This window comes from Mirounga leonina, unplaced genomic scaffold (assembly GCF_011800145.1).
Source record: "Mirounga leonina isolate KUSES-001 unplaced genomic scaffold, KU_Mleo_1.0 Mir_507, whole genome shotgun sequence".
NCBI lineage: Eukaryota > Metazoa > Chordata > Mammalia > Carnivora > Phocidae > Mirounga > Mirounga leonina.
This window is the reverse complement of record NW_023270789.1, coordinates 4,139,956-4,158,344: the sequence shown is the minus strand read 5'-3', so window position 1 is coordinate 4,158,344 and position 18,389 is coordinate 4,139,956. Positions and strand designations below refer to the sequence as shown.

Sequence of the window (18,389 nt, the reverse complement as noted above, 5' to 3'; positions counted from 1 at the left end):
TGCATTTCTAAGCAGAGAGATGGACTAAAATTGGAATTCCTCAGAGCACACAAGGTGCTCTTGGGACCCAAAGCTCAGCTGTGGGATGAAGGTGGAGTTTGTCCAGTGATGAGTACGTGTCGTTAGTCCTTACCCTTGCACTGCCTGCCATAGCTCTGGGAGGACCAGAGGGATGGTTGGATGCTTGGGGCTACTCCTAAGATTGGACCACCTTGAAGTGCTGCAGGGGGTCAGTCTCCTTCTAGATGCGGATTCAGAGGTGCGGGGGGCCCACTGTGAAGGCATTTCTTTGCAGCTTCTCTACGTCTTGTAGGCCACTGGGAAGCTATATTGGGAAGCTGTTGGTGTTTACACCAAGTTGATGTGAGGAGAAAAGCATGGAAAAACGGGCATTTGGAGGCTGTGTTTCTCAGTAGCTCTGTGACTGGGGGCAGTCCTGACCTTTGTGAGCCTCAGGCTCTTGGGTGTCAGATTAGAAGATCGTAGGTCCTTTCTGTTCTAAGAACCCCAAGCTTAAGAGGACCCTTTGGACATTACATTTTTTAGGCCCAGATGTACATCCATTCTCAAAATGTACAGGGGATTTAGTTAGCAACTCTTTGGTGGGAAAAAGGGTCAATAGCTAAATCATAGCAGTGCAGTGGTCAACAAAATGACCACGAGATACTAGTAATTATTACTTCCACATTGATTAGCACCTGAATAGTAGGCCCAGTATAAAACATGGCATCTGGTATTTGCCCTATACTCTTCCAGAGTGTTACAAAGTAAAGTATTTTATGAACTCACCTTATATTACAACGAGTACTGTCGATCTTTGAATTTGTGGCTGTTTTTTCCCCTGTTGGTGATTTTTTTTTTAATTGAAGTAAATTTACCCACAGAGACATGAACAGATCTAAGGTGTACAGTTTGAGAAGTTCAAACGGCTGAATAAACCCATGTAACTCCCACTGTCAAAATATATATATTTCTATTACTCTACAGAGTTCTCTTATGTTCTCCCCAGTCAATTCCTGTCCCCATCCCCACCTCTCCAAGATAAAAAGCCTGTTTTGATCTCTATCACTACATTAGTTTTGCCTGTTTTAGAACTTAATATAATTGGGATCATACTCTTTTGTTTCGGACTTTTCTCAGTCAGCATAATGATTTTGAGACTTACCCATGTTTTGGTGAGTTTTTAGCAATTCATCTGTTCTTATTTTTGCTGAGGGTATTCTTTTGTATGAGTTTATTACCTGTTCCCCTGATGGGTAGATATCTGAGGGGTGCCATTTGAGGCTGTCATGAACAAAGCTGTTGAGAACATTCTGACCCGGGTCTTCTTGCAGACATATGTTTACATTTATTTCGGATAAAAACCTGGGAGTGGAATTTGCTGGATCATACAGTTGAGCATATATTTGAATTTGTATGACACCGCCAGACCCATTTTCAAGAGCGACTGTACCATTTTATACTTCCCTCAGCCACGTGTGAGAGTCTTCTGTCTCTTGTCCTGCAGAGTCGTTCCTTTCATGGTGTGTAACACTTGTAACTTTCCAAGTTGACGAACTCTTTGTTCCTAGGTCAAGACCTCTGCCACCACCACCACGCCTTGCTGTAGCCTATACATTCATAAATCATATTTTTCTGATCATTACTAGATTTAAGGTTATTGTTCGTGGGTTCCCTGTCTTGCTGATTCAGCTGTCAACTTCAACTAGACTTTTTTTTTTTTTTTAAAGATTTTATTTATTTATTTGAGACAGAGAGAGTGAGAGAGAGAGAGAGCACATGAGAGGGGAGGGTCAGAGGGAGAAGCAGGCTCCCTGCCGAGCAGGGAGCCCGATGCGGGATTCGATCCAGGGACTCCAGGATCATGACCTGAGCCGAAGGCAGTCGCTTAACCAACTGAGCCACCCAGGCGCCCCAACTAGATTTTTCTAAGTTGTCGTCTTCCACATGAATTTCACCCGGCTTGCCCCTGCATCAGACTGTTTTTTCCAAGTTAAATCATATACACAAATCTCTGAGGCAAAACCTCTGTGGACCCCGTGTGGCTTTTCGTTGCCTTCTTGCTCTCTTGTTGCTTCGTAGTGGGGTCAGGTTGCCAGCAAAACAGCAGGATTGTTTAAAAACCTTAAGAACTGGGTCTTGTTCATTAAAGGGACTGATTGGTCCTACTGGAAACTACCTCAGAGGTTAAAAAGAGAGAGAAAGCAAGAAAGTCAAAGACACATTGCAATAGCCTGGGAGTTCTGTGCCCTCGATGTTAAGTGTGTCATGAGAACGTGTGTTTTCGGGGAGGAATTTTTGAGCTGTCCTGGCCAGCGGTACTTGAATTTGCTTAGCTTGCTCAGTGAGAAACATGGTCAAGGAGTGCTTGACACTGATAATTATAAAGACAAACAAACAAACAAAAAACTAGCTATGGGTCAGCTGTGATTTGTACGTATAGCTTTTCAGAGCTGCTGGAGGGTATTGTAATGCCCCACTTCCAGGAGTGGGACTTTGTCAGCCTTTTTAACCCAGCTATGAACTAAGAAGAGAACGCAGAGTCTTCTTCTGCCATAGGTGAGCCCTGTTATGTTAGGTCTCGCAGCGGGATGGCTTACTGCAGGGCCCAGGGCGTCTCAGGAGATTCCAACATGGGGGATGATCATCAACATTAGAGTAATGAAGCCCCCCAACACACCCACCAAAGGTTAGACTGTGTTTTCTCTGTTTGAAAAGGTGAATATAACATGTAGCTTGAAAAACTTCAGCAAAGGTCGTCAAGGTTGACAGTTCCTGTATTTGAAGGGTGCAGCTTCCACGTTCTAGGCTTGCCCGTGGGTGTGGGTTGGTTCGGGGAGGCAGGGCTCCCGTGTGTCCGAGGGCTGGCTTCGTGGCTTTTACCATGGACCTGCCGCCTGTGGCTCTTCGCGCTCACTGTCCTCTCTCCCCATCAGGATGACAACTGGGGAGAGACCACGACGGCCATCACAGGCACGTCAGAGCACAGCATTTCGCAGGAGGACATTGCCAGGATCAGCAAGGACATGGAGGACAGCGTGGGGCTGGATTGCAAGCGCTACCTGGGCCTCACTGTGGCCTCGGTCCTCGGACTTCTAGTGTTCCTCACCCCCATTGCCTTCATCCTGTTACCCCCCATCCTGTGGAGGGACGAGCTGGAGCCTTGTGGCACCATTTGCGAGGGACTCTTCATTTCCGTGGCGTTCAAGCTCCTCATTCTGCTCATCGGGACCTGGGCGCTCTTCTTCCGCAAGCAGAGGGCCGACGTGCCGCGGGTGTTTGTGTTCCGTGCCCTTTTGTTGGTCCTCATCTTTCTTTTTGTGGTTTCCTATTGGCTGTTTTACGGGGTCCGCATCTTGGACTCGCGGGACCGGAACTACCAGGGCATCGTGCAGTACGCCGTGTCCCTGGTGGACGCCCTCCTCTTCATCCATTACCTGGCCATCGTCCTGCTGGAGCTCAGGCAGCTGCAACCCATGTTCACGCTGCAGGTGGTCCGCTCCACCGACGGCGAGTCCCGGTTCTACAGCCTGGGACACCTGAGGTAAGGGGCACGTCCGAGAGGCAGAAAGGACCGCTGACTGACATCGTGCTGGCGGATAGCACGTGAGGGGTGAGGACAGGTGCCAGGTGCCGGGACCGGGGTCTGACTCCCTTCTTCAGGTTTTGGAAGGAGCTCTGTGTGTGTGTGTGTGTGTGTGTGTGTGTGTGTGTGTGTGTGTGGAAGGGGGGTGTGTGTCCGTGTCCACTGACTTTCCTGACTACTGGGTGGGGTGACACCGTTGGTGGCTTCATCCAGGTTGGAGTCTTATTGAGCCAGCTCTCAAGCTTGGCAGCTCCCAAAAGTGGTGGACGGGGGTGCATTGTGATGGCTGCTGGCCTTGCCCCTGAAATTGGCCTGTGAACAGTGGACAGAGTGACCAGCCCCTCCAGTTTGCTCAAAATGCTACATCTGGTTTACATCCTGGTCCTGGTAGGATTGCTCATCCTTCCTTTTTTTTCCCCGCTCTCAGAGGTGTCCTGGTTTAGGCGCTAAATTACGGGGCCACCCTGGTGACCCTCAGTAAAGAATCAAGTGCAGGCTAGAGACCCCAAACTTTTGGAGAGTTGAGCGTTTTGGAAATGTACACATGTGATAAAGTTAGAAATATATCAAGATGTCATACTTTAAATCTGTGCATATCATCTGTTTTGTGGGTAACTAAAAAAGGGATAATCCTATTTTATTTATTTTTATTTATCCTGAGGTAAGCACTTTGTATAGATTGTCACGTTTAGTCTTCACAGAACCATTTGATTTAGGTAATGTTCATCCCAATATTACAGAGGAGGAAATGGGGGATTAGGGGATTTAAATAATTTGTAGAAAATAACATGGCAGGCCTCGTTTAGGATTTACCCGGTTGTCACGAAGCTGGGCTCCAGTTAATGCCCCCATTATGATGGCATCTCTCTGTTTCTCTCGAGGGTTGGATTTTTTGGTTTTGGTTTTTTTTTTTTTTTTGGCCATTAATGTTATTTCCATTTTATTTTATTTGTTTGCTATTACAAGCACAACTGTTATAATCAGGATTGTTATTGTTCAGGATTCCTGGTGCACATGGGCAGGAGTTTCTCTAGATGGTCTTACTTTGTGTTTCCTGGACCCTTTTTCTGTCTGTTTTCTGCCACAAATTGAGGAGGGGGCCGAGGACAGGGGCTGGGTCTCACTTTCATTGGATCCCCAGTGCCTGGCCTGGAGCACGGCATACAGTTGGCACTCACGTGGTTACCGGTGAGTGGATCACCTGGGATGACTGGCTTTGGCATCTCGTTGGGCTCTCCTGCCTCCTCCAGCGATCTGCGCCGATGTGTGTACCCTGCTTGACACACGGTGAGCACTTAGTTAATTGTGGCCATTATGGCCTGTGATCGTGTAGCTGGCAAGACAGACAAGGGCACCCTATTGGGTATCAGAACAATGGGCTTTGTCATATTTTTGGCTGGGACACAGGAAGGTGGCCTGGCCCTGGTTTGGAGTTGGGTCGCACTGCCAAACCATCTTGGTGTTGGTACGCACCCTCTTTCATTCCTCTGGCTGAGCTTGTACCCCCTGAGGACTGAGTGGTTTAGCACTGGAAGCGGCTGCCATCCTGCCTGGTCCTTGGAGGGAATCGGTGTCTGAGTCACATGCTACGCACAGCAGAATCCTATGTCTCCGAGTCCTTTGCAGATGCCTGTGGGGCTCTGAAGGCAAGGACGCCCCTGCTGCTTATTTAGCTCTGCTTTCTTCACCCCTCTCCCCGTTTTTGGTGGAGAATGACCAGCAGACGCGCATTAAAAATCTGCCACAGGGCGCCTGGGTGGCTCAGCTGGTTAAACATCTGCCTTTGGCTCAGGTCATGATCCCGGGGTCCTGGGATCGAGCCCCGCATCGGGCTCCCTGCTCCCTCTTCCTGCCACTCCCCCTGCTTGTGCTCTCTCTCTCTGACAAATAAAATCTTTTAAAAAAAATCTGCCACATGCAGAGCCCGGCATTGGGGGCACCCGAGACACAACGCTGGCTGCCTTCAGAGCTCTGTCTGGAACTCCTGGGACTCCCTGTCCCTTGGCGAGAGACCAGTGCCCTGCTGTGCTTGGACAGTTGCCCACACAGGCCTGGGTACGGGTGACAGGAGCAATGGAGGACGAGGCAGTGGCCGTGATAGAGCCAGCGGGAAGCGGCCTATCCCAGGACAGGACTGGTTTTGCTCAAGCTGAAGGCGGTGGAGAGAAATCTAGCTCTAGTTGCAGTAGAGACGAGTGATATTTGGGACTCTTGATGTCAGCGGCCAAGGCGCTGGCCTCCACCCTCATTGGCGCGAACCCCATCTATGGGGTGGAAAAGCGAAGGGCGTTGTCTGCCCTTGGGTCGTCCAGGTGGTGGGGCGGACTACCCCCCACCCCCACCCCCGCCGCCCCATGGTTCCCACTTGGCCCCTCCCTCCAAGGCTGGATGGGAGCAGGCGTGGGGAGGGGACAAACCAGACAGCCCGGGCGCAGTACCCTGTGCTGTGTTCAGAAAACTGGCAGTAGCCTTGGCACCTCACCACACAGCTATGCTGCTGGGGGCGGGGTGGGCGGAAGGCCTGGGGGGGGAGGGCAGGGCCGACTGCGCCATGTGGCCCACAACCTTGCTGCATACCTTTCATGCCTGTCCTTCGCCATGACCAACAACTGCCCAGCTTGACTTGCTAACCCTGAAGCCACTAACTCCAGCTCCTGGGGAGACCCAGGGGTAGCACCTTTCCGGCAGCCCCGGGGAGGGGGTGGGGAGAGCATGTCCAGGTGGTGCCCCGGATCTTCCTCTTGGCTTCTCTCGAGGACCCTTTGTTTTCCTCCTTTCTCTGCTCTCAGAAAGGCCCCCTTGGTTCGTCCCATGGAGGGAGACCCTGCTCATGGGGTGGAGAGATGGCCGGGGCAGGGGAGGCGCCTTTGCTCTCTAATAGAGCCCTTGGGCAGGGCTGGCTGCCCATAGGACAGCCAGGCCGTGTGAGCTGGAGTGGGCTTGGCATCTGTCCCTGCTGGCACCGTGTGGGCTCAGTCCCCTGCCGCTTCTGGGGCTAAATCGGCTCTAAACCCAGCGGTGCCTGCAAGAATCACAGGGCCAGAAATATAACTTCTAAACCCTTTTGTAGAGCGTGGAAACAGACAGGAGGGATGGGGGAACCCGAAGAGACAAAGAGCGAGTCCGGGGATCAGAATAGCAAGTCCTCCTCAGCTGACTGGCAGGCCGTTCCCATTTTCCTTTACGGAACGCCTTCCCTGTGGCACTGACCTGATGCGCTTAGTTGCGGAGTGATGGTGAGTGCTTTTTTTGGGGGTGTTCTCAAAGATGACCTTATGGAATCGACTGAGCTATTTTTGAAGGTTGTCAAAAGAATGCCTCTTCTTTAGTTTCTTAAAGAAAAGATGCTTCTTGTTAGCTCTCATAAAAGGTACAGTGGTCCTGCTTGTTGGCAGGAATGGAGTTAGGGGCTTATTTGAAAACTTTGAGAAAAATAAAAGGTTATTGTGGTACAAAAAGTGAGATACTGTAAGTAGATTAAGATACTTCCTAACCTTTCTGCCCAGTGCCTGGGGGATGACAGAAGGCTTTTCAGATGTCTGATGTCATTTACCCCTCCTGCCCTGTCAGGGCGGGGCAGGTGGTAGAGGGCCACTGCCCTTTGCAGAGGAGAGCCCTAGCCGCAGGTTGGGGGACTGCGTGCTTCCTGGGGGTCGCACCCCCCCCCCGTGCCTCTGGATAGATGTGTTCATGTTCATATCACTGCTTCCAGAACACTTGAAAGAACTCATCAGCATGTTTGAGTTGCGTACCATGTGCCAGGCTGGGTGCTAGCTATTTTGTTAAATACATGATTCTGTTTAACTCCCAACTTGAGGGCTGGAAAGGAGAGAATGCAGAGGATTGTCAGAGATGGCTGGCTTGCACTGTGTAGCCATTCCTTAGCCTGTTGGTTTTTTTGCTCAGTCAGTTAGCAAGCAACACCCGGACCTTAAAACCACAGCAGTAGGGGGCGCCTGGGTGGCTCAGTCGGTTAAGCATCTGCTTTCGGCTCAGGTCATGATGCCGGGGTCCTGGGATGGAGCCCCAGGTTAGGCTCCCTGCTCAGCGGGGAGTCTGCTTCTCCCTCTCCCTCTGCCCCTCCAGCTTGTGCTCTCTGTCAAATAAATAAATAAAATCATAAAAAACACAGCAGTAGGTTTGAGCCTTTGGTCAAAACTTTTTAACTTTTCTGTATGTCCCATCATGTCTCCAAAGGACCTCCTTTAATTATTGTCATATAACCCCCCCCCCCCCGCAAAAGTAGTAGTGTAGGGCAACCTTTTATTTTTTTAGTGTTCTCACGGGCTGGTCTCAGCTGGGAGGCTCTTTTGCTGGTCTGACCAACATTTTCTGTGTGATTGCAGTCACGTGGTGAGGCTGCTGGGGCTGGGCTTCTTTCTCTCCCTCCCCAGAGAGCCCTTCAGGGGAGTAGTTTCTTCATTAGGGTAGGTAGACTTCTTCTCAGGGCTCCCAAGAACACAAAAGCCTTCTAAGGCCTGTGCCTGGAACTGGCCCAGCACGACTTCCACCAGAGCCCCAGCCCAGATGTACAGAAGAGAGCTGCACGAGGCAGGGAGCTGGGAGGGTGGGTTCACTGGGGTCCACGACCTAGCAGACTTCCGTGACCACTCAGCTCTCATACCTGGAGTCTGCTTGTCCACCAGCGGGCTTTCACTGTTGGGTTTCTAAGCATGCTTCATTCTTTGACACTGAGAGTATCTTATAAATTGGGGCTAACCCTGCACCTTTTTGTCAGAGGTCTGGCTGCTGACCACAGAACCACCTGTGCGTTAGAAGAAATGATTCTTGGATTGCTTTTCAAACAGTGCAAGTTTATGATCATGGATCATAACTGTTGTGGTCTCCCCCCCAACCAATTCGTAGGTGGAAATGAGAAACATGGCATTGGATAATGGTGAAAAGATGATCCTTGTTATAAAATGGCAAGGAACTTGGCGGATCTGTGCTCCTATTCTAGTGTTCTGTGGCAGGTAGAACTTGTGAGTGAGGGATGGAATTGGATACTTGGCTGAGGTATTTATTTTTATTTGTATTTTTTTAGAGAGAGAGAGTGTGTGCATGTGCATGGGGGTGGGGGGTGGAGGCAGAGGGAGAGAGAATCTTAAACAGGCTCCGTATCCAGCATGAGCCAGTCACAGGGCTCAGTCCCACAACCCTGAGATCATGACCTGAGCCGAAATCAAGAACTGGACGCTTAACCGACTGAGCCACCCAGGCACCCCATAGCTGAGGAATTTCTGAGCAAAGCGTTGAAAATGCACCCATTGGGTGCATCCAATACCCAAAAGATGCAGCTTGGGTCCTCCATAACTGCTTCTATAAAATGTGAGAGGAGGGAGATGGGTTGCAGAAGGAATGGTTAAGCAAAAGGGAATCCATACTTGAAGATTTGGAAAATTCTCAGCCTATCCATATTGCAACCAATGACTAAGTGTGTACTGAAGAGAACACCAAGGGTGTGGTCACACATCTGTTTGATTTTTTTAAGTTTATTTATGTATGTATGGATTTATTTTTAAAGATTTTATTTATTTGACAGAGAGAGAGACAGCGAGAGCAGGAACACAAGCAGGGGGAGCGGGAGAGGGAGAAGCAGGCTTCCCGCGGCGCAGGGAGCCCGACGTGGGGCTCGATCCCAGGACCCCGGGATCATGACCTGGGCTGAAGGCAGACACCCAACGACTGAGCCACCCAGGCGCCCCTATATTTATTTATTTATTTAAGTAATCCCCACACCCATCGTGGGGCTCGAACTCAGAACCCCGAGATCAAAAGTCACACACTCCACCGCCTGAGCCAGCCAGGCGCCAGCTGTTTGATTTAATCAGGATTTAATCAGCCATTCTAGCAGAAGCCAAGAATAAAGATGGGAAGATGAGACAGGACCAGTACAGCACCCCTTTCACTTGGGACTAAAGGAAACAGGGAGGGGGGGATGGAAGGAAGGCTGCGAACACACGTTATCCCTCAAGCAAAGGGAAGAATGACCCCAAAGGTGACCCAGAGATCATTAGGCCACCCCTCCCACCATAGGCCCAGGGGCCAGGTTGCTTCCTCACTGGCTTCAGAGGATGGGCCCCCCAGCTTGGTTTCGGTGGGCCAGGCGGCCACTGCCGAGAGCTGCGTGGACAGGGCCACCCCCAAAGCCCCGAGGACACAGCATTGAACCAAAGAGGATTATCCTGAAGAGCAAGATCTTAAGATCTAATGGGATTGGCCTTGTTAGGTTTTGGACTCGTTTGGGACCCATCACCCCTTTCCTTCTAGTTTCTCCCTTTTGGAATGGGAATGCCTATCATATGCCTGTCTCATGATTATATTGGAAGCACGTTAAGTTGTCTGGTAACACAGGTTCACAGCTGGAGAGGGATCTTACCTCAGTCTTGATCTTACCTTGAGTCTTGGCACTTAGATGAGACTTTGCACTTAGAGCTGGTGCTGGAATGAGTCAAGACCTTCAGGGCTATTGGGATGGAATGGGTCTATTTTGCATGGGAGAAAGACATGAATTTTAGGGGGCAGGGATGGAATGTTACGGACTGAATTGTGGTCACCCAAAATCCATAGGTTGAAGCTCTAAACCCCATGTGGCTGTCTTTGGAGATGGGGTATCCGAGGAAGTAATTAAGGTTCAGTGAGGTCCTAGATCTGATAAAATCCATGTCCTTTTGAGAAGAGACACCAGAGAGCTCGCACACTCTCTCTCCCCCCCTGTGCCTATGGACCGAGGAAAGGCCATGTGTGGATATCATGAGAAGGTCGTCATCTGCAAGCCAGCAACAGGGCTCTCACCAGAGAATCAGCCAAACCTTGATCTTGGACTTCTGGGCTTCAGGACTGGAAGAAAATAAGTTTCTGTTGTTTCAGCCACTCAGTCTATGGTATTTTGTTATGGCAGCCCAAGCTAAGACAGGAACAGTACACACTGGTGACTCTTGACCCCAGAGCCCCGGGAAACCATGGGATCAGTGAGCGCAGTTCAACCCTGATGAGCTCATATTATGCCCTCTTCAGCTCACGCTTGCGTCCTCCCAGCTTGAGTGGGAGCCTGGCTTCTCTCAAATGCACTTCGGTTTTCTAGGTAGAAGTGAAAAAGGGAGCATCTCCTGGAGAGACTAAGGTTACTCCAGTAATTTCAGGATAGATCCAGCTCCCCTTGAAATCTTATGTCTGTGATTCTGGGTCAAGTGATATCCAAGCCAGTGATGACACCACCGATCAGATTGGACTGTTGCGCTGGGCTGTGGGCCTTCCTTCCCACGTTCAACACTAGCACGGACGGTTTGGGGAGGACCCAGCGCCATCGGCTGTGAAGTTGGGGAGTGTTTTTAGATGACCACCAGAGGTTTGGGTTCGTGTCACTTATAATCATGGTTTCATACACAATTTCATTTTTAGAAACGCGTGTTTTGTTTAACTGCTTTTCAGTAAAGACATTTGCCGGTCTTCACTCCCAGCCCCTCAAAAAGCAAAGGCTAAAAACGAGAAAGTGCTGAAGGGTAGAGAGGAAAGGTTTCTTCTGCTCGGATTTGCTTTGCTGTGGGAGAACCTCGAGGGCGGGCACAGAGCTGCCGTTTGTGGTTTGGCCGCGTGGTGCTGTTCAAAGTGGCTGTAATGAGAGCAGAAGGTGCAGGACACTGCAGCCCGTGTTTGCACAGCTGTCTCCTGGCAGCCACCGCGGCTGGGAAGGCTTCCCTCACACGGCGTCTGCCCCTAAGCCTTGCTCCAAGGCAGAGAGGAGGCACCCCTCACAGAGCACAGCCACTGACGGCCAGAGAGCTCGTGGATGCGGAGCTGGTTTAGATGGCCTTCCCGTGGGGCCACGGGTGGCTGGGGGCGGGGGTGGATCCTGCACCCTGGATGGTGTGCCGTTCCTTGTCCTGCAGGACTCACACTGAGGACGGGGCCTGGCATTCTGCGTGTCTCCCTGCGGATGGATGGGTGTGATCTGATGTAGTGTGTAAGCTGTGCTGATCCTCAAGCATGCAGACGGATGGGGGTCTGCTGTCCCTGTCCTGCAAAGCCACTGCCCAGCTCCGCTCTGTGCCCCTTCTGGCTCAGTCCCGGCCAACAGAGGTCCCACTGGCCAGGCTGGCTGCCCTCAGACTCCGGACTCTCCATGCTCTGCTCCTGTGGTTCCTCCCAAGACCAGAGGTACTGCTGGTGAGAAGTGTGAGGCCGGATGAGAGAATGCCAGTCAAGCATTCCAGGGGGGTCTGGAGGTACCTTGGTTCCTATCTCAATCTCGGTCTCAGCCCTAAGCAGGCGGTTGTCTTTGATGTTTATCTGGTGTGATTCAGCACAGTCATTGGAAGCCTCGAGAAAGCTGCGTTTCCATCCCGGGCAGGGCAGGTGCGGCCTGAGCTGGACGGTGCAGGGAGGTGGCCGCGTGGCGGCGTCTGGGCCCTGGCCCAGAAGAGAGGCTGCGGGCGCTCCAGGCCGGCTGTGGCGACAGCCAAACCTGTCGCTTACAGGGAAGCATATCTCACACATCTGCCAGCAGCCCTGTGCTGTGGGAAAGGCCGTCAGGTGGACAGCCGCCCATGGCGGGATCACCTGCTCAGAAGGAGGCTGCCTCAGGGTCGTCCCCACACTCAGAACCGCCTGGTGGACAGTGGATAGCGGCGTTTCGGCCAAAAAGGATGACATGTGGGACAGCTCTCTGTTGTTCAGTCCCTGAGACCGGAAGAACCAGGCCGGTGCATGTAGTCGTTAGCTTCTTCTCGGCCTAGAGACTCCCCGGGTGAGACAGAGCATGGGGGCTCCTCTGGACATGTTCTCTGTGTGGTCTGACTGACATTAGAGGGCATTTTCCAGCGTTATCCTTCCCTGGGGACAGTAAAGTGCATAGGGGGGTGCTCCAGTGCTCCCCCCGGGCTGCACTTTCGAGGCCAATCCACAGTGACCAGCCCTTGTTGATTCTACCTCCTTTGAGCTGTGAGGGTTGATATTCCCAGCTTCTGGTCTCTCTGCTGGTGGGGATACCATGCAGGGCTTGTCTGTAGCCCCATATTTGGTGCCTGGGCCAGGGACACGTTGCAGCCTGTGAATATTGGTTCAGAGAACTAGGTCACGCTGCAGCTTCCATGGAGCTGGGGAGCCCGCAGGCCGGGGCCCCCCTGGGAATCCATGCGGCCTAGAGAAGGGCCTCTGCAGGCTTCCCCAGCAGGACAGGGCCCCAGCTGTGTGTGTCCTCTGTCGGGGTGGACAGTCTGCCTCACGTCCCAAGATCTCGAGCAGCAATGTGTGTCCCTCCTGGCCTGCTGTGACAGAGTCCCCGAAAATCCAGCCTCCCCCCACCCCAGATCTTTCTGCCGTCTAATCCAGATCTGTCAGTAAACATAAGCCATTCCTCAATTTTGCCCCTCCCTGTCCTCAAGTTCCAAGGTGATCATTGCCTGTTATCTGTGTGGGACTCATGGAAGCCACATCCCCAAAGGCAGTTGCAAGAGAAACATTTTAATTAAAAGGCAGGAGGGCCTGGAGATACAAACACTTGTGTGCCGGGCTCCCGGTGGAGGTGACAGCCGGCGTTCGGGGGCGAATTATACTCGCGTCTCCCGGACTCACATGAACATTGCTGCAAATTGTCCTGACTCCTGGTCACCCCGAAGTCACTTGATCTCTCCATCCAGGGGACAGTGAAGCCTACACATCCAGGTTGCAGTCTTGCTGACTCTTCCAGGGAGAGGTCAGTCCGATAAAACCAGGTCCATCAGCCGGCTCGCCCTCACTGGGAGTTTTCACAAAAAGCTGAACCATTTTAGTTTTCTCAAAGACCCTGGCTTCAGGCCTAAAATGCAGTCACTGGAGCAGGCACGCCTTGAAGAGTGCGAGGGAGGGAGGCCTTGGCACCCAGGCAACCATTACCGTTGGCATCCTTTGGGTCTTCATGGCCCGCTCTCCCTCCTCACCCGCTCACCTTGCCACCCTCTCAGCCTCCCTCCCCTTTACCTGCTTCCATCCCTCTTGCCCTAAATACATGTGTGTTCGTTTCCTAAAGCTGCCGTAGCATAGGACCACAGACTGGGTGGCTTGAAACGGTTCTCTCGGGTGCCTGGGTGGCTCAGTCGTTAAGGGTCTGCCTTTGGCTCAGGTCATGTTCCCAGGGTCCTGGGATCGAGCCCCGCATCGGGCTCCTTGCTCAGTGGCAAGTCGGCTTCTCCCTCTGCCCCTCCTCCCACCCGCTCTCTTAATCTCTCTCTCTCAAATAAATAAATAAAATATTAAAAAAACACAAACACAGTGTTCTCTCTCAGTTTTGGAAACTAGGAGTCTAAGATCTAGGTAGTGGCAGGGCCATGCGCGCTCTGGAGGGTCTAGGGAAGAATCCTCCCTTGTCCTCCTGGCTTCTGGTGGTTGCCGGCCATCCTCGGCGCCCCTTGGTTTGTGGCCACATCACCGCGATCTCTGCTCTGTCGCCACATGGCGTTCTCCGCCTGTGTCTCCTTTTCTTAATAGACACCAGCATGACCTTAACTCCGCGTAATCACATCTGCGGAGATGCCATTCTGCAGTTGTGGGTATGCGTGTGGATTTGGGGAGACGCTCTTCACCCCACTACAGCAGGTTCTCACAGCTGTTCTGTGACTCAGCAGTGCCGCCCTGTCGCTCTTTCCGAAGGTGTTGAGGAGGATTGTTTCACACCTTCTGCCCACCCTGCTTCCTCTGCCTGGAAGTGGTTTGTATTACAGCCCGTGTCCACGTGGTGTGGCCATCATTCATCGTTTAAGACTTAACTCGAAAAGTCAGCTTCGCCTCCTCAGCAGATCTTCCCCCGAAGCCCCCACCCCTACCCCGGTCACGTGTTCTGTCCCAGCCTGGGGGTCACCACACCAACGGGACCTTAAGCCTCTCGAGGTTCTGTTCACATCTGTATCCGAGTCCTGGGGATTTAGCGGGTGCTCTTAATTCATACTGGCCTGTAAATGGCGTTGGAGAGACGGGTTGTTAAGATTTTTGGGTGTCGGCATCCTTTGGTGGCTCACGGGATAATGAGTATTTGTCCTGAAAGAAGGTCTTTGCAGATTTTACTGTGACTAGAACTGTCTCTTCAGTGCTTTCCCATCAGCACACACCGAGGTGATCAGAATCATGGTCCCTGGCATTTACATGGGGGCGTTAACATGTATGAGATGCTTCCACGTTTTTCACGCATGAAGAAAGCTGTTTTTTGTTGGCAGAGCTAAAGAGGGCAAGTGCATATTTGAAAAGACGTGGCTACAACCTGAATGAGGCTTCCCCTCCCTGCCCTGTCAGGGAGGGCCTTTCTCACTGCCCTGGGAGACAGTACAGGCTGTAAGGTGTGAGGGTCTCAGACTGCCTGAGCTCTGAAGCCTGAATATTTCTGGCTTTAGTAGCATGCTTGTTTTGTTTTTTTTTTTTTAATTTTACTTATTTATTTGAGAGAGAGAGAGTAGGGAGAGGAGCAGAGGGACAGGGACAAACACTCTTGTGCTGAGCTCGGAGCCTGACCCGGGGCTCGACCTCACGACCCTGAGATCATGACCTGAGCCGAAATCAAGAGTTGGATGCTTAACCCACTGAGCCACCCAGGTGCCCCTTAATAGCATGTATTAATTGTGGAGGCCACAGCCAAATCCAGGGAAAAGTGAATGAAATAGGCAACTCTTTATGTGGGGGTGCATGTGTGTGCATGTAGGCATGTATGTGTATGCACACACGTACACATGCTTTCCTAGGCCTCAGTGCCCTTATTTGCACAGTAAGAGAGTTAAAAGGGGGGGAGGTTTATGGCCACAATTGTTTCCTTCAAGTATTTGATGAGCTTTCACAAGAAAGGAGGGGTTTGGGTCCAGAAGGAAGCAGTGGGTGGACCACTGGCAGATCTTAGAGAAAGGTCATTTCAAGGCCAAGCGAGAGTGAATTTTCACGGAGAGGTCGGTTGCTGTCTGGGGTGTTATAAAGAGAACTGGTATGTGATTTGGGAGTTTGGCCTAGCTGAACTCTGGTTTCTTTGCCTCTTGTGTCTCTGCTTGAGTAAGCACTACGGTTCTCTTCGTTCTGTGAAGAGGAAATTTTGTGATTCAGTGTAAGCAGAGTTGAGGTCATGCTTTTCTGCCCAGAGACTGTATGAATAATCTAGCCAGCAGCCAGCAGCCAGCCTCTTCCCTTGCTGCCAAACGCTCATGCTCCTTAGTAATATGACAGTTTGTGGTTGCCCGATGCCTTGTAGTTTATAAACACGTCCCCTGCCATAATTTCGTTTGCTCTTCTGGACATCCGCATGCAGCAGTAGGTACTCTGTCCATCACGGGCCAAGAAACAGGCCCAGAGAGGGCAGTGACTTCTACAGGGCTACACAGGAGCAGGAACAGATCTGCGATCTAGGCCTTCTGACTCTGAGCCTGGTCCTTTTTTACCAGGCCTGGTTTTTGGGGGGCTGAGATTGGCAGGAAACACTGCATAAAAACAGAGTGGCATCACTATAGGGTCTAAGTCACTAAGAAAGCAGTGCGGAGGGGATCTGCCCTGGCTCATTTCCTGTGGCAGTGCCCTCAGGGTGGGCACGGGGTGGGGAGGACAGAGCAGGGGCACTTGGGGACAGAAGGGCGTCCCCAGCATACACTGTAAGCTCATGGTGCTGCCGTATGCAAGCCATTTGCTTTGGGCCAGGTACTTGGGAATACAGTATCTCATTTCATCTCTAATACATACTTTTAAAACACTCCCTCCTTGGGAGCAAGAAAGTAGAGGGTGGACTCCCGAGTCCCCAGTATTTTTCCCAACCTCAATGCCAACTGACTTTGAAGTCTCGGAAAGTCATAGAATTTGGATTTGCCCCCATCGATGTTTCAGCTCAGGAGTTCATTGCCACAGGTGATACCAGGCTCCAACCAGCACCTTACATATTTGGATCTCGCCGTCTGTCCGTGGAATTTCTGACCAGCTACCCACACCAGCCTCAGTCATTCCGTTGACCTTTCAGTAATATATACTATAGAGTTGAGTATTTTAGAGCCCACTTAGGTTTATAGCAGGGCTTTCTGTATTGTTCTTCCCATCCTACGGACAAAGAATCAGAGGTTTAGAGAACTGAATTAATTTGTTCAAGGTCAAAGAATAAATGATAGAGCCAAGAGTCATGCTGTCTGGGGCCAAAGCGTGGTGCCGTTTGCTTTGCTCTGTGCATACTTTCTCCCACCACAGAAATGCACAGGACAGCAGGAAGCGTGGATGTGGAGAACATCCATTCGGTTTTGGTTTTCAGAATTCATCTTTCAGAAACATGTCTTTCGGGTTTTTATGAACTCAAATGTGAACTCTGTTTGGAGGTGCTTCTCTTGGCTGTAGCACGAGCACAGGCCCCTCACCTCCGTGGCCATGGTGGTTATGTGACAGTTGTCAACAACACTGGAAATGTTTTCGTGGTTGATAAGACACGAGAGGCCACAACCCTTCTCATTCCACTGTCTTTGTCCTGAAAAGAGAATAAGGCCAGTCAGGCAGCGTGGTCGGCCGTGAGTTTCACATTGAAAAGTGGCTGTTCAGACACATGAAAACGTGCTCAACATCGCTCGGCATCAGGGAAATCCAAATCAAAACCTCAGTGAAATACCACCTCACAGCAGTCGGAATGCCTAAAATTAACAAGTCAGGAAATGACAGATGTTGGCGGGGACGCGGAGAAAGGGGGGAACCCTCCTACACTGTTGGTGGGAATGCGAGCTGGTGCAGTCACTCTGGAAAACACAATGGAGGTTCCTCAAGAAGTTGAAAATAGAGCTACCCTAAGACCCAGCAATTGCACTACTGGGTATTTACCCCAAAGACACAGATGTAGGGATCCGAGGGGGTAAGTGCACCCCAATGTTTGTAGCAGCAATGTCCACAATAGCCAAACTATGGAAAGAGCCTAGATGTCCATCGACAGATGAATGGATAAAGAAGATGTGGTATGTATATATACACACACACAATGGAATATTATGCAGCCATCAAAAAACCCCACAAAATCTTGCCATTTGCAACGACGCGGATGAACTCGAGGGTATTATGCTAAGTGAAATAAGTCAATCAGAGAAAGGTAAGTATCATATGATCTCACTGATATGAGGAATTTGAGAAACAAGATAGAGGATCATAGGGGAAGGGAGGGAAAAATGAAACAAGACGAAACCAGAGAGGGAGACAAACCATAAGAGGCTCTTAATCTCAGGAAACAAACTGAGGGTTGCTGGGATGGGAGGGATGGGGTGGCTGGGTGATGGACCTTGGGGAGGGTATGTGCTGTGGTGGGCGTTGTGAATTGTGTAAGACTGATGAATCACAGACCTGTACCCCTGAAACAAATAATACATTATATGTTAATTTTAAAAAAAGACAAATAACAAAACATAAAAAGAAGAAAAGCGGCTGTTGAATTTCCTCACACGTGTGCTGATCCGTGGCTGGCCTGTCTTGTCTATGAGTTCAAGTTGGGATCAGCCTTGGCCAGGCGGAGCTGAGGGGCTTGCTTTCGCACGGGCAGTAACATCGGCTTCTTCTGACCCTAAATATTGGCTTATCCATGTTGCCTTTCATGTGCGTATCTGGGAGTCCTGTCTGCGTCAAGTTCTGTTACAGCCCCACGTATCACCATGCTGTTTTCCACAACTCTGTGTGATCTGTGAAGGGGTATTTCCCTGTATGCTGAGATGGGGCGGGGGAGGGGTATCCTGAAATGCAGTATTAATTGAGCCTGGCGTTCTCTATCTTGGGAGAGTGCTCCTTGCCGTGGGTTTTTGGTGGGGCCACATCTATAATCTTTACATCAGGGTCCACCTGCCTTAATATGGGG

At 51.0% G+C, this 18,389-nt stretch overlaps 1 protein-coding gene across 3 annotated transcripts in view; it reads left to right on the top strand.

Moving 5' to 3' along the window:
• Positions 1-18,389, top strand: part of VANGL1 (VANGL planar cell polarity protein 1) — a 51,226-nt gene that overhangs the window by 17,342 nt on the left and 15,495 nt on the right. For all 3 annotated transcript variants that reach the window (XM_034990220.1, XM_034990221.1, XM_034990222.1), the window contains one exon: positions 2,937-3,544. In XM_034990220.1, the coding sequence (XP_034846111.1) occupies positions 2,937-3,544 (608 nt within the window). The remainder of the gene's footprint in view (positions 1-2,936; positions 3,545-18,389) is intronic.